Genomic DNA, 23,550 nt, shown 5'->3' on the forward strand with positions numbered 1-23,550 from the left:
GAAGGGGCCTGTCTTATCTCTAAAGGCAGATCGTTCCACAGTTTTGGAGCTGCTACGGCAAAAGCACGATCTCCCCTAAGTTTACGCTCAGTCAGATGCATTTAGGAGCAGCTGATCAGCTGACCTGAGAGAGCCGGTGGGTGTATAAGGCTGCAGCAGCTCAGAGAGATAAGATGGGGCTAGGCCAGAGCTTCCCAAAGTGTGGGGCCCGCCTCCTAGGGGGGGGCGCAGAGCCATTGCAGGGTGGGGGGAGGGGGGGCGGTATGAAAAGGGGACAAAAACAAAATGCTTGGACACTGCTAGCACGGGGCGCCTACACAAACGCAAAGCAGGAGATGAAGCATCGCTGAATAGGTTTCCAAACCAACTTTATTCCAAGCCAAAGACTAGAAAATATGGTGAAGCATATCTGCCCTTTGGTTTCACCTGCACAAGCGCTGAGGTAGGTCTCCCCTGCAGAATTGGTTTTCCCTTCGTCGGGAGCAGCGCTGGGCTGTTCAAATCACGGACAAACAGTATCCCACATTCTTGATTTTTAGTTCACAAACACTTGTTGTAATGACTAACTACTCCTGACATTTTGGAGACGTTAGCTCTTTATACAGTAAAGTTAGAGTGGGATACAAAAAATATCAGGCTGATCCTGCCACGATTTGTTCCCCCGGTTCAAATCACGGAATAACAGTATCCCACTGTGACACACGCTAGGCACAGATACACCCACACACAGGTCGTTGTCATCAGATCCCACATTTATTAAGAGTGTGCACTGAATTACAACAGAACACCGTCTGACAGCGGTCGGTTTCCCCAGCGTCTCTCTCCTCCGCTCCTCTCCACCTCACTATATAAAGGAAAGGAAAACCACCATCAGTCCAAAATCGCCATCAGCTGTTCTTACCAGCATCGCCCCGTTGAGCTCACTGCACCACTCCTCCCCTGCAGCCGCGCCCCGGACCACACCTCCGCCACACCCACAGTTTATGTTTTTAATCCCATTTTGCACAGAGAAGCATTTTTTGAAAAATGTATTGATAGCAATGCTGAATATTATTACACAGTAAAAAAAACAACTACATGTAAAATTACACCGTAGGGGTGTATGTCTAAGGAGCTCAATGAGGTAGCTTGGAGCTATATCGTTAATAATTCGGAAGGTGAGCAGCAGGATTTTGAATTGAATGCGATACTTAACGGGAAGCCAATGCAGGTCAGCAAGGACAGTGGGTGATAGAGGCATTACATCGGTCTTTCCATCACATTTGTGGCTTCTTCTCTGCTGCTTCTAAGTGGAAATTGGTACATTTGACTTCACTACAATTATCTGACATCTTTAGTTGTTATTTTACAGATGAAGATTTGTGCTCATGAAACGCATGAAGTACAATTTTGTTTCTGTAGTTGATCAATCAGTTATTTGACTTGCATGAATTCAGCAACTATTATTATATGTTAAGTCTTTAAAAGTACTTACTGTTGATATTATTTTCTGTAAATTGTTCAAAATCATAAATGTGTGAGAAGCACTCAATCAGGGGCGACTCCAGCATCAAACCTTTAGGAGGGCTCAGCTCAGTCTTAATGTCATGCTTTTAGTGTTGCCTTCAAAAGAAATGTAATTTTTGGATGACCTACAGCAGTGTCTAAGAATAACAGATTTTAATATAATACATCAGCTTTACGGTGGTCACTTTAGTTTAAAACCCGATGCAATGGCACAGTCATGTTGACAGTAAATTTCAAAAACAGTTTAAGAAAAAGCAGATCAGAGGAGAAACCTGCACGGCATTGTTTCAGTCTCTTAACCACATAGAGGCAGGTCCACCAAATCATCAAGTATTTAAAGTACCATTATACAATACAGACAGTTCAAAATCCCCCTGCGACTCCACGTACCTGCACAAGAAGCAAACTGGTAATAGAGCTGATTTTAAATGACAGCTTTTGAATTCATGCAAACCCAAACACTTTGTTGTGCAGACTCAGCACAGAGACTCGTGTACACCAATTCAGAGAGTGGAGAACAGATTTGTAGTCTGTCACATCAGTATAGTGGCATTCATCCTGTTCAAGTTTACAGTGATGTGAATGTTGCTAAATGCTATTATTCACATTAATAGCAGAGTGCTACTGAAAAGCACACAACGCATCCATTTAATGCATGTAGATGTTGTGAAAAATCCACCTGATCTCTGTTAGTTCCAGTCTCTCTGTCCGCGCTTCCTCTTTGTACTGACAATCACACACAAACATTTTATATTCAACTAAAAAAATAACAAAAAAAATATGTATATATTCTTGTAATAATTATTTTAAGAGCAGTTTCGGATCATCGTTTGATAAGAGCATAGCACCCTGCTTAGTTATGAGCGATCACCATAGATGAATGTGGGCAAAGCAGAAGTGACATATATGTAGCCAGGTGGAAGGTCTTTATTATCGGACATGTCCCTGACTTTGACTTCATGTCCACTCTTACCTGTTTCTTATGTGTGCTGTGTTCCTCCATCTTTCTCCCTTTTTCTCCCCAGCCATGAAGTCTTTTGAATTTTCACTCAATAACAGCACCTTTTAAAGTTATTTGTTTTTATTTATTTAAACATATAGTAAAATTAATATAAAGTGGTACATGTTATGCACTACCTAAAGTGTGAAGTCACAGAATGATACTATTTAGTGCAGTTTTTAATCATTACCAGTCTTCATCTTAGAGCTTGTGCTCTTATTGTGCCATGATGTCTCCTTTTAAACTGTGTGGATATTCACCTCTTCTTCATCCTTCCTGTTCCTTTCACCAAACTGCTCACTCTTGTTCTCCTCTGATCTCACTTCCTGTTCTGGTTATAAGAAGAATGCAGTCAGCATGTGTCAAAGACACTCCCTTAGATTAGATATTTAACATTTTATTTATCAACTATTTTATGCACTAAATCAATCAATTATTAAACAAATATCATATTGTAGAAAAGCAAATAATAATGCACTAAGCAGTTTCATGCCACAAGAGCTAAATGGTCACTTCACTGTATTTATTTCCCACAAACTACTATACCTAGGATCTTCAAGTTTCCACTATAATTCATTAATCTGCAGCGACTGTAGAACATAAAGTATATTGACCTCTATTGCTTTCTTTATGACTTGGCCTGAATACACACACATACACATCTTTGAATAGCACAACAAATGAGGTAATTTTCCATGTGTTTTAATAGGTTTTAGTGATTTATGGGTTTTATGTATGTGTGTGTATTTTGGTCTTCAGTGTAAATTTATACAAACTGTAATTTTTTCAGATGAAAGATCCATTATTTAATGTTGCTTTATGTTGACTCTATGGAGAATAAAGCCTTGCATGAGTGTTGCTATTTTTAATTGTGGAGTGGAAGACCTACTGTACTTGTTGTTTAGTCTGTGATCTGAATGCCAAATTTAACCAAATTGAAAGCAAAGGTTACAGCTGGGATATTCCACACATTTGAAAGACTCATTGTGTAACTCAGATGTTTATGAGCTTTGATCACTCCAGCATAATAATTATCATGTAACTGCAAGAAGACTTAATGAAACTGAAACAATGCACCCTAACACAGGCATTTGAACTGTACGCTAAGGAGTGCATGAAGTGTACCTCTACAGCTGAAAAGAGTTTGACTCTATAATTTCTGGATCTACTGATTTGTTTCTGATGTATCTCTTCTTTTATTTAGCCTGTATTTGTATAGTGCTTTACTAGTCCCTAAGGTCCCCAAAGCGCTTTACACAACCAGTCATCCACCCATTCACACACTGGTGATGGCAAGCTACATTGTAGCCACAGCCACCCTGGGGCGCACTGACAGAGGCGAGGCTGCCCGACACTGGCGCCACCAGTAGGCAACGGGGGAAGTATCTTGCCCAAGGACACAACGACCGCGGCCGTACAAGCCGGGGCTCGAACCGGCAACCTTCCGGTTACAAGGCGAACTCCCAACTCTTGAGCCACAATCGCCCCATTATGAACAGAAAGATGATGAAATCCTCTTTATTTGAGAAAATGTCCTTAAACTATTTTTCCTCCTTCTTACTGAGTTTCCAAGCTACCTCTTTGTTAAGTGAATAAACTATTTGAACAAGAAAGATATCATGGCATTTATGATGATTGTGTGTGTGTGTGTGTGTGTGTGCGCGTGCGTGCGTGCGTGCGTGCGCACGCGCGCACGCGCAGAGGGGAGGTCAAGACAGGAGCTCGCTGAGTTGACCTGGTACATCAAGTTTGGATTTCCCCAGTTATTGGTAAACAAAAAAGATTTAAACTTAAAAGATTTTGAGTTCATGCACACTAGAAAAAAAAATTCTCTTCATCACAATCATTTGTTTAAAAATATGGCTATTTTACTGATCTATGGTTATTATTAAAGAGGAAGGAAAGAAGAAGAGGAAGCCTGAGCCCAGGTTCTGTCCATTTTCATAACAAGTGACAGCACAGACATCTGAGCTTTTTCGTCATAAAGATTGTGATGTGAAGCATCAGCAGGTAAAGTGTCGTTAAAGTGTCACTTCAATAATGCTGCTGGGAGAAAGAAGTGTTGACACATACTAGTTTTGAATAAAAGGTTTAAAACACAAACAGTCGAATCCTAGGTGTTGCTTTTAAGCTTAAAGAATATAATAAGTTCTAAGACAATTCAGTTTACTTCTTACTGTCCATGTTGTGTTGTGGTATTTACTTTATCATGAATGTACGCTACTTTGTTCTAGCGACTGTAAAAAAAATAATTGTATTCATGAAATAAACTAGACTTTCACAGTCTGCATCTTCCACAGTTTTTATGCTTTTTTTCCACTCCAAGTTTGACACAACCCCACAGACAACCAGAGTTAACTAACTATGTGAAGCAATCACAGACACTGTAATGGCTGATTTTTCTAATAAACACAATCAGGTTAACATTAAGGTTTAACATTGAAGGAGATTTGTTCCATAGTCACAGTTATACTTGTATTTCCTTTACTTACATCCAACACTACTATGTTCTGTTTCAGTCCAGGTGCTGGCAGTTTATCCTTTGTTGTTTGGACAAATAAGCTTAAAGCTAAACCTTCATGTTTTTGATGGGAAAGTTTGTTAAACCATTGCTCAACTTATGTCTGCATGAGAGCAGATAATTATGATGTACTTGTAAAAAGACTTGATAAGCAGGTCACAGCTGAATCAAGGGGTAATAAAAATAAGACCACGCGGTCTCAGCACGACTACACATGCAGTGGGTTATCGCACACATTTGAAAGACTCATTGTGTAACTCAGGATGTGACCCCTTATAAAGGAGACAGAGAAGTTCTGTTGTTCAGTCAAGTAAAACCTGGTGAAAGCGCAATTCTAAGACTCTGGTCGTTGCTTAAGTGTATAGATAAAAAATCTTTTCTTCATACATTCTTTTCTTACTATATTAGTATAATCGCCAAATCGATCATTTAATATTTATCTCCTGAAACGATCTACATTAACTTTTTATCCCTAGAAATGTGTTTCCAGAGTCCCAGGTTTAGTGACTTCCTGTCCACCATCACATTAGCCGAGTAGTTGTCAAATTTGAGGGGAGCAGAGAAGATCAGACACCAGTCAGCAGGTCAGAGGCCATCTCTCATTTCACAAATCAATCACTTGATTTATAAATGGAACAAACACCCCATCAGACCAGGTAATGACCCATTATGAGACAACAGCCGTCTGAGAGGAGATGTTCTGTATCACAAAACATGGGAAACAAACAAACTCTAGGCATTCTGAAATATATAAAGCTCAACAAAAAAAGACAACCATATCAGATCCTGATGTAATTCATGTTGTTGTTGTCTTTATTAGTCATTTAAAAAGAGGTCCAGAAAAAGTGTCCAGGAAGAGATTCTACTATTTATGCAGCACTGCCCCCGTGTGGCCACAAAGACACACAACAGCTTCATTTCTCAGCCTGTTGCCTTCTTTTTCCTTCATGATGTAAACAGTGAATGAACCGAAAGAAGTCAACCCATAAACTGTTAAACTGATACAACAGTCATGATGATTATGTAACAAGTTGTAGTTGACTTTCTGGTGGTCGTTTTGGTATACAATTTAAAAGCCATTTTCTTTTATAAATACACCATACACTTTGTTCTTGACCATTTCTTTTCCTCATATCCTTAACGGACAGTGGAGGAACACTACATCTAGCTTCTGTTTAACATTTATCCAGGCGCCCCCACACTGTACCTCTACAGAAACCAAGGGAGAGACAGACACACAAAGATTTCCACTTGAATCTTGATCTCAAAATAGAAAAAGTTTTATCACAAAATAATTACAAGAGCACAAATAAAAACTCGAAACCAAAGACAAATGAAATAAAAGGGCAAGGCCCTGCGACTGAACACAGCACATCTTGCACACCTTTAAAATTCACAAATTTCAGTTTTCTTTGTCAGTCTGTGGTATTAAAAAAATCTCAACATGATGACCAATGTTTGACCTTTCACCTCTAGCATAGTTTTCTCTGGATTTCAATCTGGCCACTCCTGAAATGACATTTATCAGTGTATGTACAGCATCCATTTTTGGTTTAGACAGTCTGACACAGACCGTCTCCATGGCAACCTCCGAGACTCTTCTTTTCCTAAAAAAAAAAAAAAGTCTCTATATGACCACCAACAAACCTGTTACACCATATTTTTTCACCAGCTCACCTTTGCTGAAGGTTCTCATACAAATCTAAACATCTTTTGAGAAAGTCCACATCACTCTGATCTGTAATGAAAACAGAAAAACAATGACAACACCAGCAGAGGCCTCCGACATAAACCTGGCAACATAAATCTAGATAACTTTGCTTATTTATCTCTTAAAACATTCAACAAAGATTAAAAATTCTAACAAATATACCAATATAAATATATATTCCAGAAACAGGACATTCCAGTTAGATCCTCTCCAAACTTATACTGGGCGGCTCAGCCCATCATCCACTTTCACAAAACAGAAAGCCGCCTGATACAACAGCCCCAAAAGTGACAAAAATCCACCTCCAAAAAGCAAAACTTCTCATAATGGAAAAACAAAAAAGATTGTCAATCCTATCAAACACTTTCTCTTAATCTAAAGAAATTATTCCAACATCAAACTGTACAATTTACAAATAACTACCAAGTCTCTCATGAGAAAACTCTTGTTCACATTAGAGCTGTGTGGTACACAGTACGACTGATCTCTGTGAGCGATTCATTTCACAAAGTGTTTCGGCCTGGTGGCCAGTACTTTTGAAGGAAGTTAGTAATCTGTGCATAACAGAGCCACGTCTCCATTTCTAAGCAGAGACAAATCTCTGTTTTTTAGGGAGAAGAGAGAGCCCCACATGATGGCTCGATGCCAGTAACAGTCTTTTACAGAAGTCTGCAGGCAGCCCACCCTGTGCAGGAGCCAGCTGACCAGCAGCAGCACTAATCTCCTCCAAAGAAAAGTTAGCATCCAGGACAGCTCTGTCCTCAGAGCTCAGCTGAGGAAGCCCCTGCAGCAGCTTCTCCACTCAAGCTTTATTACTTTACTCCATCCCTAACATGGTGGTGTAAAAGTCCACGGCATACTGACCTGCTCTGCATCCAGGAAAAACCACTAACGCCACATAAACTACGCTAACAACACCATACACAATTACACTAACTCATAATCAGCCTCACAACACACCACACATAAAAAAAACACAACTTTCAGCCAGACAAACCACACAGTCCACCAAACTTCCATCATTCACAAGAGAGAGGGAGAGATATAAAACGAGAGAGTTTAGTGGATGTGTGTTTGTGTGTGTGATACACACAATTTATGAATGTACTCTCCAATAAAGGTTATGTAGTTGATGAAAAGTGGGTTAGATTAAATGTTTACATTTCTTGTGCATGAAGTAAACTATAATATTTATATGTAAAATTCCACACCTACACCTGTGCGCCCTCACACTGCAGCACATTTTACTCCCCTGGTTGCAGAAACCATTCTATATTTTGTCACAGCTGCAAAAGATGCTCCACTCAAAGAAACTCAAAGTTGATGGAGAGGAAGAGATTTCAGAACATGAGGCAGGAAGGTGGGGAGAGACTGAGGCGGTATGGCACACAGGAAACGGTCGAGGGCAGACTCAAACCCAAGCTCCTGCAGTGGGAACTCTAACGTTTAGTACATGTGTCCCCACTCAGCCAGGTGAGATATAGCAGAACCATCAATTCAGAGTCTGACAGTAAGGGTGAAGACGAGCCTGACTGTTGGTCTGCTCCAAAACAAGCCCATAAGCAAGCTTTGAAATAATATGTTACAAAAGTGTGAAACTGCGACATGAAATTTGATTTGAAAATGAAATTCATCCTGATCAGGAGCTGTTATGATCTAAATGGTGTTCTAGATCCAGTAAGCATTCATTCAACTTGTATGCAGCAAAATTAAAAATAAGTTACCACATGTTGTTTTTTAATTTGGTAAATAATTGATAAAATGTTAAAAGTACTGGTCGTACCTTAGCCACATGTTTTTTCTGTGTCCTGAGCTACAAGGTTTCTGGACAGGGTATTTTGCTATTATGTCAACTGTTCTTGGGGTAACTCTTCATCCTTGTCCTCTGATTGCTGTATTTGGGATTCCTGTTCGCTCACTTACACTTGATTCCACACAAAAGGATATTATAGCCTTCACATCCCTATTAGCGAGACGTCTAATATTGTTGCATTGGAAGTCTGTTAAGTATCCTACTGTTTCCCGGTGGCTTGAAGATGTCATGTTTTTTTTAAAACTTGAAAAAATTAAATATACGTTGAGAGGTTGCACAGCCAAATTTTTTCACAAGTGGCAACCCTTTATCTCTTATTTTGCTAGTCTAGAGGTATTGCCTGTTTAAATCTACTTTTGTTACTGTTATATTCCTCTAATATGTTTGATGGTTGTGTTGATCTGTGTGGGACTGGGGGGCGTTGTGGTTTGTTTGTTTTTATATATATATATATATATATATATATATATATATATATATATATATATATATATATATATATATATATATATATATAAAGAAAAGACAGACGGAGTCAGACTCCTGCAGTATCTGAAGTGCTATATATATATATATATATATATATATACACATACACATACATATATATACACATACATATATATACACATACATATATATATATACACACACACACACTTAGGAAAATGAAGAAAGGTTGACTGTATTTCGGTAACTACTTACAGAAAAAGATTGATGAGCAGAAAAAAAGAAACAAACTTTAATTGTTTCTGATTAGAAGCTGTACAATCCGGACTGACTTTAACAAATGTGCTATAGGCTCACCTGGAAAATAGTGAGCTTTAAAAGACTGATTTTGTTCCAAAGGCTTGCACAGACCTCAACCAATCCTAAGGCTAATTAGCACGGCTAGAATTTTAAAAACATTTGTTAAATGATGTCATTGCTAACATATACCTGTTTTAGAGCATGGTGAGTAGCGAGAATGCAAAGTTATTGTTACCTCTAAAAAGAAAAATGTGAAGATGTGATATTAGCACGAGCTATATAGTATCTCCAAAAGTTGATTCTGTTCATCTGGACTTTACGTTTTGTGGGAAAAACGTTTCGTCACTCATCCAATTGACTTCTTCAGTCTCAGCTGACTGCAGGTTTCCCCAATCTTATAAACAGTGCATGTATATGGTTACCTGCCCCCTTGCAAAACTTTGCTAGACCCGTCCCTGCACAGTTACCAGCTGTCAGTAAAAAAGGATCCTGATGTTATTTGTCTCTCAGAAACAGTTCATAACTTCCCTTCAACTTATTCATGTCACCTAAAAGGTAAACCTGTTTCTCCATCACCTGTTCAGCTCTGATGATTCAGTAAGGACATCTCCTGGTTTCATCTTCACGTTTCCCTCTCACCATATATCCAAACCGATATCATGACCAGCAGCTGTTACAGCTGTGGCTCCAGCCAACATCAGCTGATACTAGAAAGTAATATTAAATAAATTCTAATAGCAGCTGATCAAGTTTTAACCTGCTGCTGTTGTTTAGAGCGACCACCGCTGGTTTCCTCTTTCTGGCTCGAAATGCGTGATAAACAAACAAGAGAGAAAAGCGATCAGCTGATCATTGATCAGTTTCATCATTTAAGTAGCAACAGGAGAGAGAGGGAGAGAGAATGGGAGAAGAAGAGGCAGCTGGCCACGTAAAGACACAGAAGAACTCCAGCTTTGTGTATTTTTTTTTCATTCAAGCTGGACATTCAAGCACACTTTACTTTCTGAACCTTTTGTTCAGTTTCAGCAAGAGCTGGTTTTCTAAATTAACAGAGGCAATCCGACTTCGTTTGGCTGTGAAGAGTAGACCAGCACAGCTAAAAAGTCGTTCACACGCAGCAGAAGCAGGCAGAGCTGTGTTCAGTTTAAGAGAGAGGTTTTTGATACCTGAGAAGGAGTGCAGCAGCTCCATGGTGTCTGTGGCACAAGCAAGGTAACCATCAAGCTCAACTGCACTTTGCAGCCTTCTGGAGATTGGTCTGGAGAAGAATTCATCTTCATCAGATGACTCTCTTTGCTGATCCTCACTCTCATGCTCTGTCGTTTCAAGATGTTGTTTGATGTATGTCAAGGCTGTAATTGCAAGTAGATAACACAATTTTGTTATTTAAATTTCAGTGATTATTCCTGAACACAAATTTAAAAACGGCAAATTCTCAAAAAGGATTGTTTAGTATTCGGGACAGACCATCAATAACTTACAATGTATTAGGTGAAATACTCACTTAAGCATGTGTTCAAATGTAAAAATACACAAAAATGGGATCACATGAATCCTTACCAGCCTCTGTTACATCTGCTCTGTCAGTCCAGGAAGTCTTGAACTTGGGTAAGAGGACTGCAGCTGCAGCCAACTCTGGATCCTCCATCATCGCTCCAAAACGCTTTTGAAGGCCATTTTGCAGGACTCTGATGAGTGGCACGCATGTCTTGCTTGATGTCTCCAGCCTGCTAAGTTTGAACAGTAGTTGTTGGATTACTGGCAGGAGCCATCCCATAAAGGAAGTGGACTCAGACTGAAGAATGTTTGAAGCTTTCACCAGTGGCTTCATGGTGGTACAGTACTCCCTAAGGAATGCAACTTCTGCAGGACTCAACCTGTAAGACACAACAACAAAACCCACCATGACTATAACAGGGATCTTCTGATTTAATATTAAGAGTCTGCTCACGTTTTTAACCATCCATTAAGGAAAATTCACAAGATTTGCAACCATATTGGTAGGTGTCCAATTTTACTCACATTTTCACCTTGAACTCCTCACAAATGCTCCTGATGGCATTTTCCCCCTTCTCATCAATGATGCGTATTATCCTTTCAATGGCAAGGTAGGTTGAATTCCATTGTGTTGCATTGGGACGAATGATCTGTAGCTCACACTTGTCCTCTACCACTTCATTAGCCAAATGAGATCGGCCAGTTTTGTTCCAAATGGCCTGGCATTTTGCAAAGCATGCACGGGAGAGCCTCTCGTAGGTTTCATTCATGCTCTCTGCTAGGGCAGCATCAGATGTTGCCACAAGGTTTAGCAGGTGACATGCACATCGCTGATGAGACGGGAGTTGATACTCCAAACCAGAGTCTTCATCAAGAATTGCACTTGCCTCATGGTAGTCAATATGGTCAGTCAGGTCAATAGTTTCTGGGTCTGTTTCATCTTCAGCTTCATCTGCATCATTTTGTGCCCCAAACAGTGGATCCAACTTTGTCAAGGCCTTCCACATATCAGTTGTGGTTCTTACAACTTTGCCTCTAATCTTGTATTGGCAATGGATATCATCAAGCGCACCAGCAAGCATGTCAAATGTGTGAGACCCTCTCAATCTTTTGCATGCTGGTGCTACAGATCTTCTTTCCAGGGACTCTTCCTCCAATGGCATGTGACTCCAAGGTAACTTTTCTGATGAGCTGACCAACAATCAGTAGTGGTAGCAACAAATTTGACTTTATCCAATGCTGCAACCAAAGTCATCTTCATGTGATCAGCAGCTTCACAGATTCTGGCACGGACAGTGGGTCTGGAGAGGACTTTGGCTTGAGGTTGTAATGTGGTAACCAATTCTTTGAAAGATGGCTGTTCTACCACTGCAAATGGCTGTAGACCCTCACATATGAAATTGATGACAAGCATGTCAACAGTTGCTTGTGGAACATGTTTGTTTGCAGCTCTCAACATCAGGTCTGGTAACTTGGCTTGTGTATTTGCTGAGAGCTTGTTTGGTGTGGCTGTGGCCTTTCGCTGACGAGATGTTGATGCCACAGTGATATTGTACTGCTCAATCTTCGATGGATGTTTCCTCTGTAGAGATAAATATTATCATACGTCAGGTTCATACATTACTTCATAACATCACTGTGATTAACACTACAGGAAAACATTTTTAAAACATCATTCAACTAGACATGAGCTAATCTTTGATTGTTTAGCATAGTATAAAAGAGTGGTGAATTTGGTCAAATCTTGCAGATATATTGCTGTATTTATTTACAAATGTAAACCAATTTTGAACGATCATTGCGAAAAACATGAATTTCTGTATACATTCCAAGTTCTGTAATCTGTATACTATCTGTAAAAAGAGTATCGACCAATGTATCAGTATCTAAATTTTTAAGTCCTTTTTATCAGTATCACCCTAAAGTTTTCAGTATTAGTCAGGTTCTAAAAATACTAAGAGAGCAAAATATGTGTATATAGCAAATGTAATTTAAGGAAAGGGATCACATACACAAAAATGCTGCCCATACAGCTAACAAATAAAAACAATCCACATTATGTTCTTTAAAAAAAAATATCATATTGGGAAACATATAACCCTACTGATTAAAACCCACGTCACTATGATAGACCTATATCAGGCCAATCCGGTTGTTCAGTGATGACGCCACGAATCCTACTTCCGGGTCTAAAGTAGTCTGCGTTTAATATGGCTTTTGTGTTGTTAACATGTTTAATGTTATGTATTTTCTTCTATTTGATCTCAAAAGAAAGGGAGGTCAACAGGGATCACTGACTGTCAGTGATCCCTGTTGACCTCCCTCGGCTTTTATTACCGCTAATCATTTATTTAAGCTCAGTTTTTAAAACCTTAGGATGTAACTACAGCCCAGCCCATGCAGCAGTATATGAATGACTAACCTCGTATTTTGGATGGATTATCTCAGTTGTTCTCCTCGCGTATAGGTGTAACGGAGAAACAGCCAATCAAATCGCAGCTTTTCGGGCATTGGAAAAAAATGGGGTTTTTTTTACACTGAACTGTCTGAGCGCGGGTTCGAGTCCTGGTTGGGACAAAGGTTGTGTTACATTATCAAAAGTTAAACACCATTTTCAATTTACTTATTGTGGATAACATTTATTTTTCACTTTGCTTTTAATTTTTATTTCATTATCATTTTATTTAGATTATATAGTGTTATGGCCTGTGGAGCAATTTTTCTGCATTACGTACCTATACTGTCATAACTCAGACTGTATCATGACAGTCTTGAGATGATACATACCAGACATATAGTCTACAATTATGCAGACATCCAACTTTTAATAAAAAGACTAAAGCTAAAACTATAATACAGATACATTCTGATGACATAGAAAATGATGCTTATACATAATTTAAACAAGGCATGTCTGTAATAAGTCATCTGTCTGCTTCCTGGTGGCTGTTAGTTTATATCTATTCATTTTCCAGCACAAACTCAGTACTGACATCATTACTTTATTCCAGTCATGCTCTTGCCAGCCTCCACTCTGCATGCTTTAAATCTGTTGCTCTTCTGCTTCTACCATTCTGTGTTTCAGATCCTCAGCTATGCAGCCCGCCTCCTCTCCTTTCTCCTCCTCACCGTGGTCACTCAGAACCCTGTCCCAGCCTCCATCTTCATCACTACCAGCATTTTGACTCTGGGGTGTGGCTTATGCAAAATCCTGTCACTGCTGAGATTTCTTCTGCTATGATGGGTCATTGGAGTCTAACTGCCTAACAGTTACATTTATTTCTGTATCTCAATAAATCATGTTCGGTTTTTCCACATGATCTCTCCTTATTGAACTGCTTTTGTAGATAAGCTTCAAGCCAGAAAGCAACAATACCTAAACCAAAAATATTATCATCAGAAGTGAGAAAGTGTCTGGACTATCTCCAGCTGTGTTGCATGTATTAAAGATAACTTCAGACACTGTCTGGTTGTCATGTCTGAAACAGGCTGTATAGTCACACAGATAAAAGACAGCAGTCATGTTTCTAATATTACAAATCAACCAGAAAGATTATAAAGATAAAAGCTGTGAGACCCCACTAGAGAAAGGATGGCTTGTTATCATTACATGAAGTGATTTAGAAATAATATGTAAGCTTTCAGGGCTGCACTCATAGCTTTTTAAAACTGATTACCTGATGGTGAGCACACACAGGTATATAAACATACAGGTGAACTCTAAGAGGTTATAAAGAAGAGAGCTGTGCTGCTATTTTTACAGAACACAATTTATTCACATTTTTATATTTACAATCAGTTTTTATTTATATAAACAAAATAAACATTACAAAAGTAGAACAAAACTATCTTATGTACAATATCAACAGTTTCTCCCCTATTTCCTCTTTTCTTCCACCCATCTTTGTCTCTCTGCCTCGTAGAAAGGAGACTCCTGAATCTCCTTCCAGGTGCTCTTGGCTCGTGAGCCAAAGCCAACCAGCTGATCATCCTCAGAGGCTTCTGCAGCAACACTCACTCTGCTGGTCTTGCAGTTCAGAAGAGTCTTTATCTCTGTAAAGCTGAGGGCATACTGTACAAATGAATGCAAGCTCTCCTTGCCATGCCCTTCTTCCACAGAGGTCCCTGCAGCCTCTTCCTTCTGGAGATCTTTGATCAGGTACATGGTGTACCCGACATCATTCCCCAGAAGCCACCGGAAAGATTTCCCTTTATACTTTCCAAACTGCAGAATGTACTCTCCCTGCACTTCCTTCATGTCAGACTCATCCCCTCCTCTCTGATAGATGACAGTCAGAGCATTCTGATGTACAACATCATCCCTCACAGGTGCAGACTTGTCCTGCAGTTTGGGGTCATTTTTAATCCGTCGAGCTTCTTTTGACGGGTCCTGGAGAAGGTATCCAAGTGGCCCCTTGCGGAACAACCACAGAGATTTTCCCTGGATATGGCGCAACTTTCTTCTGCATCTTGACAAGCAGTGAAAAAATAAACAATTATATTAAACAAAATTGATTCCAAACACAAACAAAGACATTTCAGGTTATAATCTTGCTGCTGGGTTTACACAGCAGGATGCAGGAGAACAATAACGAGACTCAATTTGAAAGAACATTGACAACATTTGGGATAAAAGTGTTTTTTCCTCCAGGTATAACAAACTGTTCTGTCTGTAAATAAAAACCTTTCATGGTTGAATGATTATTGGCATATCTGCAAAATTTGTGGTAACTGCTTAGTAGTCATGGCACATAAGAATTGCTGGTAGATTAACAACATATATGTATTTAAGCTATCGTGTTTATTCATACACGAGTGGGCATTGCTCATGTTAGAGATATCAAAACAGATTTTCGCATTGATAAGGTGACTGACCATTACAACATGAAAGCAATACATTTTCTTTTAAAGCAGGTTCAGTCATTTAGCATGTCATCTCATAACAAGACACTTATTGGTTATTTAATTGTACCACATTATAGTAATGTCAGTGTCACAGCAGTCGGAAACCTACAAAGTTTATTTAATGGCAAAACACGTCAATGAAACACGTAATTTATTTAAGGATCACGTTCATTCATTTTTTACCGTGCCACTTTACAACAGCAGATAAACTCCCACCGTCTTTAACTGAGCGATGGATGCTTCGTAAATGCAATCGCAACACGCCTATTACCTGTAATATACACCTGTAAATGTATTCTGTTTGGTTTACTGTTATTTCAAACGACGTTTCTTACCTTTGATCAATGAATGAGGAGCGTTGGGATGTGTTGCGAGCGTTGAGTTACTTGTTTTCTCTCCCGAAACGTAAAAGAGGAGATTTTTTAAAAGTGCCGCCGCATCTCAAACTCGTTACAGCGCCGGAAGACCGTAGTGGCCAAAAATATATTACATCCGTAGTGGTTTAGCACTACCATAGAGAATGAATGGGAAACGGTTTAGGCCGTTTAGCTAAACAATCCCAGGCTCCCGCGCGACAAACGTCACTGCTGTTTAGTTTTCTGTCTTCATTTATGTTGGAAGTGATAGCAGAGCTGTACGTTTTAACTTGTTTCCAAAACCCCGCAGTCAGGACATGTTATATTGTATTTAGATAGAAGCTAGCGAGCTAACTCCCTGCTAACTTCTAACTCCGTTAAATGTCATAAATTCCGTTTTCATGGATGCCTGGATGTTAAACTCAATTGTTACACCTGGTAGAGCAGAACGCTGATCATTTTATTAAAGATGAAAGACTTTAGACAGTTTTTCAACTCTCAGTAATGCCATAGTGATCGTTTGATATATGGACCTGCAGCGGAGTTTAGACCCAGACACGGCTAGTGACGTCAGACTGAACAATCGGATAGTTCTATCACGTGCACGTGTACACGTTGACAACCGTAACCATGGTCGCCGAGGGTATTTAAATGCTGCACAAGGTTCCAAACGTCCGTTTACACTTGCTCGTGGACTTGTTTCGACCTGCTCCAACCTCAGCCTGTGGAAAGCTAAGTTTTGCAAAACATTTTACTAAAAGCGGATTTAATTTGAGAGCACAACAAGTACTTCATCTGTGGATCGTTTGTACTTGTTTTTGTTTTTCAAGTTTGAAGATGGCTCGCCGTGGACCCGGACTCCCCGACTGTCACCTGGACTTCGCTGCAGGTACGTTTGAAAATTTCTTTAAATGTAAATTACTGTAATAATTTAACAAGTTCCAGTGTGAATATCAAGTTCTAACGTGATCAAATATGTGTATTCCAAGATTGTTTCCCGTAAATTGTTTGTATGTTTTAAATTTTCCGGGAGAGGTGTAGAAATTATTAACGACTGGTGTATGAATATGAAAAAAGGTGTTACTTTGATTTGAAGGCTTCAAATTTGACACTTTTCTTTAAAATGAAATGGTTAAAAATAGCTTAATGGACTAAAATTTGTAAAATGCCCAAAAATCAGTTTCTGTGGTAACGGCATCTTCAAGATGTCATGGCGTCAGAACACGCAGGCGTAAACACACAGATCCAGGTCCCCTCCTGACATCCTTTTCTTCTCCGGATCAAAGGCTTTATTGACATAAACTATATTTTTTCTCTGCTGCAAAACACAAAGATAGCAGATAGCTTTTCTTCAAATTCTTTAATTCTCAATCGCTTTTGCAACTTTGTACTTTTGTATTACTTGCAGCAACAACTCCACCTCATTGTTAGTCCATTTAAAAAACTCGTCGCTTTTCCTTTTCATTTTCCTGCACGTTTCAAAGAGCCGGAAAGTAAATAAACGGCAGACAGAAATGAGGCAGGTCCAGTCACCTTGCGTTTCACGCATGCGCAGTACTGGAACGTAAGCGTTTTCGGCCGTTTCAATGTGGACACACAACTCTGTGAAAACGGTAGTTTGGACACGAGCATTTTCAGACAAAAACGCCTTTTTCAAATTGATCCGGGCTAGTGTGACGTAAGATCACAGGCCGTTCCAATGACGTCACCAATCACCACACTTCAAAGCACAAAGCCTGCGTTGTCACAGTAACGCATTCTGCGATAGGAGGTCATATATAGGAGTGAACTTGACTCTCACACAGCCTTAACTGTCTGCCTGTCCTCATGTCTGCAGTGCTGCTGTCTCCGGTCACCCTGCATGTTTCTAAGGTTAGTTTTCTCCATATTTATATTGTTCTTGTAGTTTTTGTCCTCTGGTTTTTGTCCTTGAGGTTTGAATATACATGTCAAATCAAATCAAATCACTTTTATTGTCACATCACATGTGCAGGTACATTGGTACAGTACATGTGAGTGAAATTAATGTTGAAGTTCCAGTTGTGAAGCTGAGGTGTCTATGAAGTGTTCAGCAGTCTGATGGCCTGATGGAAAAATCTGTCTCTCAGTCTGCTGGTACGGGACCGGATGCTGCAGAACCTCCTTCCTGTGGGAAGTAGTCGGAACAGTTTATGGCTGGGGTGACTGGAGTCCTTGATGATCCTCCCCGCTTTCCTCAGGCAGCGCTTCGTGTGTGTGTGTGTGTGTGTGTGTGTGTGTGTGTGTGTGTGTGTGTGTGTGTGTGTGTGTGTGTGTTGTACTCAGATTAGGTTTGAAGTGTCTGTGTGGTGCAGCTGGTCTGGTCTGTCTCTGTACAGTCGAGGCTGCACCCACCTATAAAAGGTGGAGGCTCACCACACCAGGACATGCACACCTCACAAGTTCCCGGCTCTCTCGACTCTGTTGAAGACGGGTTTCTTGGAGAAGGGGAGGGCAGTGAGGCACAATCCCCCGTCCCCCGACGCCCCTCGCGATGCCCCTCCGTCTTCGACTAACCCTCTGCATAGGAGCCGTGAGAGCCAGGAACTTGTGAGTTTTGTATGTCCACTCAGGCATCCTTCATACCTGGTCTGTAGGAAGTTCCTGTCAGAAGGAGGGGGCACCGCGAGGGCGTCGAGGGGCGGAAGGCGGTGCCTTAGTGCCTTCCTCCTTCTGACATTGTAAAGGAACCCTATTTTTTTTTAATGGTAAGATGTTTGTGTCTGTGTGTGTGTGTGTGTGTGTCTGTGTCTGTGTGTATGTATGTATGTATGTGTTTTTTGTCCTCATATTAGGTTTGAAGTGTCTGTGTGGTGCAGCTGGTCTGGTCTGTCTCTGTACAGTCGAGGCTGCACCCACCTATAAAAGGTGGAGGCTCACCAGGACATGCACACCTCACAAGTTCCCGGCTCTCTCGACTCTGTTGAAGACGGGTTTCTTGGAGAAGGGGAGGGCAGTGAGGCACAGTCCCCCGTCCCCCGACGCCCCTCGCGATGCCCCTCCGTCTTCGACTAACCCTCTGCATAGGAGCTGTGAGAGCCAGGAACTTGTGAGTTTTGTATGTCCACTCAGGCATCCTTCATACCTGGTCTGTAGGAAGTTCCTGTCAGAAGGAGGGGGCACCGCGAGGGCGTCGAGGGGCGGAAGGCGGTGCCTTAGTGCCTTCCTCCTTCTGACATTGTAAAGGAACCCTATTTTTTTAATGGTAAGGTGTGTGTGTGTGTGTGTGTGTGTGTGTTTTGTACTCAGATTAGGTTTGAAGTGTCTGTGTGGTGCAGCTGGTCTGGTCTGTCTCTGTACAGTCGAGGCTGCACCCACCTATAAAAGGTGGAGGCTCACCAGGACATGCACACCTCACAAGTTCCCGGCTCTCTCGACTCTGTTGAAGACGGATTTCTTGGAGAAGGGGAGGGCAGTGAGGCACAGTCCCCCGTCCCCCGACGCCCCTCGCGATGCCCCTCCGTCTTCGACTAACCCTCTGCATAGGAGCCGTGAGAGCCAGGAACTTGTGAGTTTTGTATGTCCACTCAGGCATCCTTCATACCTGGTCTGTAGGAAGTTCCTGTCAGAAGGAGGGGGCACCGCGAGGGCGTCGAGGGGCGGAAGGCGGTGCCTTAGTGCCTTCCTCCTTCTGACATTGTAAAGGAACCCTATTTTTTTTAATGGTGAGATGTGTGTGTGTGTATGTGTGTGTGTGTGTGTGTCTGTGTGTATGTATGTATGTATGTGTTTTTTGTCCTCAGATTAGGTTTGAAGTGTCTGTGTGGTGCAGCTGGTCTGGTCTGTCTCTGTACAGTCGAGGCTGCACCCACCTATAAAAGGTGGAGGCTCGCCAGGACATGCACACCTCACAAGTTCCCGGCTCTCTCGACTCTGTTGAAGACGGGTTTCTTGGAGAAGGGGAGGGCAGTGAGGCACAGTCCCCCGTCCCCCGACGCCCCTCGCGATGCCCCTCCGTCTTCGACTAACCCTCTGCATAGGAGCCGTGAGAGCCAGGAACTTGTGAGTTTTGTATGTCCACTCAGGCATCCTTCATACCTGGTCTGTAGGAAGTTCCTGTCAGAAGGAGGGGGCACCGCGAGGGCGTCGAGGGGCGGAAGGCGGTGCCTTAGTGCCTTCCTCCTTCTGACATTGTAAAGGAACCCTATTTTTTTAATGGTAAGGTGTGTGTGTGTGTGTGTGTGTGTGTGTGTGTGTGTGTGTGTGTGTGTGTGTGTGTGTGTGTGTGTGTGTGTGTGTGTGTGTGTGTGTGTGTGTGTGTGTGTGTGTGTGTGTGTTTTGTACTCAGATTAGGTTTGAAGTGTCTGTGTGGTGCAGCTGGTCTGGTCTGTCTCTGTACAGTCGAGGCTGCACCCACCTATAAAAGGTGGAGGCTCACCAGGACATGCACACCTCACAAGTTCCCGGCTCTCTCGACTCTGTTGAAGACGGGTTTCTTGGAGAAGGGGAGGGCAGTGAGGCACAGTCCCCCGTCCCCCGACGCCCCTCGCGATGCCCCTCCGTCTTCGACTAACCCTCTGCATAGGAGCCGTGAGAGCCAGGAACTTGTGAGTTTTGTATGTCCACTCAGGCATCCTTCATACCTGGTCTGTAGGAAGTTCCTGTCAGAAGGAGGGGGCACCGCGAGGGCGTCGAGGGGCGGAAGGCGGTGCCTTAGTGCCTTCCTCCTTCTGACATTGTAAAGGAACCCAGTTTTTTTAATGGTAAGGTGTGTGTGTGTGTGTGTGTGTGTGTGTGTGTGTGTCTGTGTTTTTTGTCCTCATATTAGGTTTGAAGTGTCTGTGTGGTGCAGCTGGTCTGGTCTGTCTCTGTACAGTCGAGGCTGCACCCACCTATAAAAGGTGGAGGCTCGCCAGGACATGCACACCTCACAAGTTCCCGGCTCTCTCGACTCTGTTGAAGACGGGTTTCTTGGAGAAGGGGAGGGCAGTGAGGCACAATCCCCCGTCCCCCGACGCCCCTCGCGATGCCCCTCCGTCTTCGACTAACCCTCTGCATAGGAGCCGTGAGAGCCAGGAACTTGTGAGTTTTGTATGTCCACTCAGGCATCCTTCATACCTGGTCTGTAGGAAGTTCCTGTCAGAAGGAGGGGGCACCGCGAGGGCGTCGAGGGGCGGAAGGCGGTGCCTTAGTGCCTTCCTCCTTCTGACATTGTAAAGGAACCCTATTTTTTTTAATGGTAAGATGTTTGTGTCTGTGTGTGTGTGTGTCTGTGTGTATGTATGTATGTATGTATGTATGTATGTATGTATGTGTTTTTTTTTACTCAGATTAGGTTTGAAGTGTCTGTGTGGTGCAGCTGGTCTGGTCTGTCTCTGTACAGTCGAGGCTGCACCCACCTATAAAAGGTGGAGGCTCACCAGGACATGCACACCTCACAAGTTCCCGGCTCTCTCAACTCTGTTGAAGACGGGTTTCTTGGAGAAGGGGAGGGCAGTGAGGCACAGTCCCCCGTCCCCCGACGCCCCTCGCGATGCCCCTCCGTCTTCGACTAACCCTCTGCATAGGAGCCGTGAGAGCCAGGAACTTGTGAGTTTTGTATGTCCACTCAGGCATCCTTCATACCTGGTCTGTAGGAAGTTCCTGTCAGAAGGAGGGGGCACCGCGAGGGCGTCGAGGGGCGGAAGGCGGTGCCTTAGTGCCTTCCTCCTTCTGACATTGTAAAGGAACCCTATTTTTTTAATGGTAAGATGTTTGTGTCTGTGTGTGTGTGTGTGTGTGTGTCTGTGTCTGTGTCTGTGTCTGTGTGTATGTATGTATGTATGTATGTGTTTTTTGTCCTCATATTAGGTTTGAAGTGTCTGTGTGGTGCAGCTGGTCTGGTCTGTCTCTGTACAGTCGAGGCTGCACCCACCTATAAAAGGTGGAGGCTCGCCAGGACATGCACACCTCACAAGTTCCCGGCTCTCTCGACTCTGTTGAAGACGGGTTTCTTGGAGAAGGGGAGGGCAGTGAGGCACAGTCCCCCGTCCCCCGACGCCCCTCGCGATGCCCCTCCGTCTTCGACTAACCCTCTGCATAGGAGCCGTGAGAGCCAGGAACTTGTGAGTTTTGTATGTCCACTCAGGCATCCTTCATACCTGGTCTGTAGGAAGTTCCTGTCAGAAGGAGGGGGCACCGCGAGGGCGTCGAGGGGCGGAAGGCGGTGCCTTAGTGCCTTCCTCCTTCTGACATTGTAAAGGAACCCTATTTTTTTAATGGTAAGGTGTGTGTGTGTGTGTGTGTGTGTTTTGTACTCAGATTAGGTTTGAAGTGTCTGTGTGGTGCAGCTGGTCTGGTCTGTCTCTGTACAGTCGAGGCTGCACCCACCTATAAAAGGTGGAGGCTCACCAGGACATGCACACCTCACAAGTTCCCGGCTCTCTCGACTCTGTTGAAGACGGGTTTCTTGGAGAAGGGGAGGGCAGTGAGGCACAATCCCCCGTCCCCCGACGCCCCTCGCGATGCCCCTCCGTCTTCGACTAACCCTCTGCATAGGAGCCGTGAGAGCCAGGAACTTGTGAGTTTTGTATGTCCACTCAGGCATCCTTCATACCTGGTCTGTAGGAAGTTCCTGTCAGAAGGAGGGGGCACCGCGAGGGCGTCGAGGGGCGGAAGGCGGTGCCTTAGTGCCTTCCTCCTTCTGACATTGTAAAGGAACCCTATTTTTTTAATGGTAAGGTGTGTGTGTGTGTGTGTGTGTGTGTGTGTGTGTGTTTTGTACTCAGATTAGGTTTGAAGTGTCTGTGTGGTGCAGCTGGTCTGGTCTGTCTCTGTACAGTCGAGGCTGCACCCACCTATAAAAGGTGGAGGCTCACCAGGACATGCACACCTCACAAGTTCCCGGCTCTCTCGACTCTGTTGAAGACGGATTTCTTGGAGAAGGGGAGGGCAGTGAGGCACAGTCCCCCGTCCCCCGACGCCCCTCGCGATGCCCCTCCGTCTTCGACTAACCCTCTGCATAGGAGCCGTGAGAGCCAGGAACTTGTGAGTTTTGTATGTCCACTCAGGCATCCTTCATACCTGGTCTGTAGGAAGTTCCTGTCAGAAGGAGGGGGCACCGCGAGGGCGTCGAGGGGCGGAAGGCGGTGCCTTAGTGCCTTCCTCCTTCTGACATTGTAAAGGAACCCTATTTTTTTTAATGGTGAGATGTGTGTGTGTGTATGTGTGTGTGTGTGTGTGTCTGTGTGTATGTATGTATGTATGTGTTTTTTGTCCTCAGATTAGGTTTGAAGTGTCTGTGTGGTGCAGCTGGTCTGGTCTGTCTCTGTACAGTCGAGGCTGCACCCACCTATAAAAGGTGGAGGCTCGCCAGGACATGCACACCTCACAAGTTCCCGGCTCTCTCGACTCTGTTGAAGACGGGTTTCTTGGAGAAGGGGAGGGCAGTGAGGCACAGTCCCCCGTCCCCCGACGCCCCTCGCGATGCCCCTCCGTCTTCGACTAACCCTCTGCATAGGAGCCGTGAGAGCCAGGAACTTGTGAGTTTTGTAT

The 23,550-nt window shown here is 42.8% G+C and overlaps 1 protein-coding gene and 2 long non-coding RNA genes across 3 annotated transcripts; 1 reads left to right on the forward strand and 2 right to left on the reverse strand.

The window, feature by feature from the left end:
- Positions 1 to 734: 734 nt before the first annotated feature.
- Positions 735 to 12,338, reverse strand: LOC308404483 (uncharacterized protein). Its single transcript, XM_080894552.1, has 5 exons — positions 11,324 to 12,338; positions 10,862 to 11,178; positions 10,468 to 10,653; positions 6,705 to 6,765; positions 735 to 844 (listed from the first exon to the last, which is right to left on the reverse strand). Exons 1-5 carry the CDS (start codon positions 11,959 to 11,961, stop codon positions 775 to 777), a joined length of 1,272 nt encoding a protein of 423 aa, XP_080750678.1. The 5' UTR covers positions 11,962 to 12,338; the 3' UTR covers positions 735 to 774.
- Positions 12,339 to 12,987: 649 nt separating this feature from the next.
- LOC308403881 lies at positions 12,988 to 16,172 on the reverse strand. Its single transcript, XR_013972994.1, has 3 exons — positions 16,039 to 16,172; positions 13,117 to 15,267; positions 12,988 to 13,061 (listed from the first exon to the last, which is right to left on the reverse strand). It is a non-coding gene; the product is annotated as an uncharacterized lncRNA (long non-coding RNA).
- A 647-nt stretch (positions 16,173 to 16,819) lies between these two features.
- LOC308403882 lies at positions 16,820 to 22,297 on the forward strand. Its single transcript, XR_013972995.1, has 3 exons — positions 16,820 to 16,948; positions 17,897 to 17,931; positions 18,168 to 22,297. It is a non-coding gene; the product is annotated as an uncharacterized lncRNA (long non-coding RNA).
- Positions 22,298 to 23,550: the final 1,253 nt, after the last annotated feature.

The sequence above is a fragment of the Rhamphochromis sp. 'chilingali' genome, assembly GCF_963969265.1.
Source record: "Rhamphochromis sp. 'chilingali' genome assembly, chromosome: 10".
Lineage (NCBI taxonomy): Eukaryota > Metazoa > Chordata > Actinopteri > Cichliformes > Cichlidae > Rhamphochromis > Rhamphochromis sp. 'chilingali'.

Bases quoted from the DNA above. Each gene is read 5' to 3' on its own strand.
- LOC308404483 (XM_080894552.1), bottom strand. From the start codon at position 11,961: ATGCCATTGGAGGAAGAGTCCCTGGAAAGAAGATCTGTAGCACCAGCA. The intron at 11,179-11,323 runs GTGAGTAAAATT...TGTGTCTTACAG, and splicing joins GAGGAGTTCAAGGTGAAAAT to GTTGAGTCCTGCAGAAGTTG. The intron at 6,766-10,467 runs GTATCAAAAACC...TTTTCATTACAG, and splicing joins GCTGCTGCACTCCTTCTCAG to ATCAGAGTGATGTGGACTTT.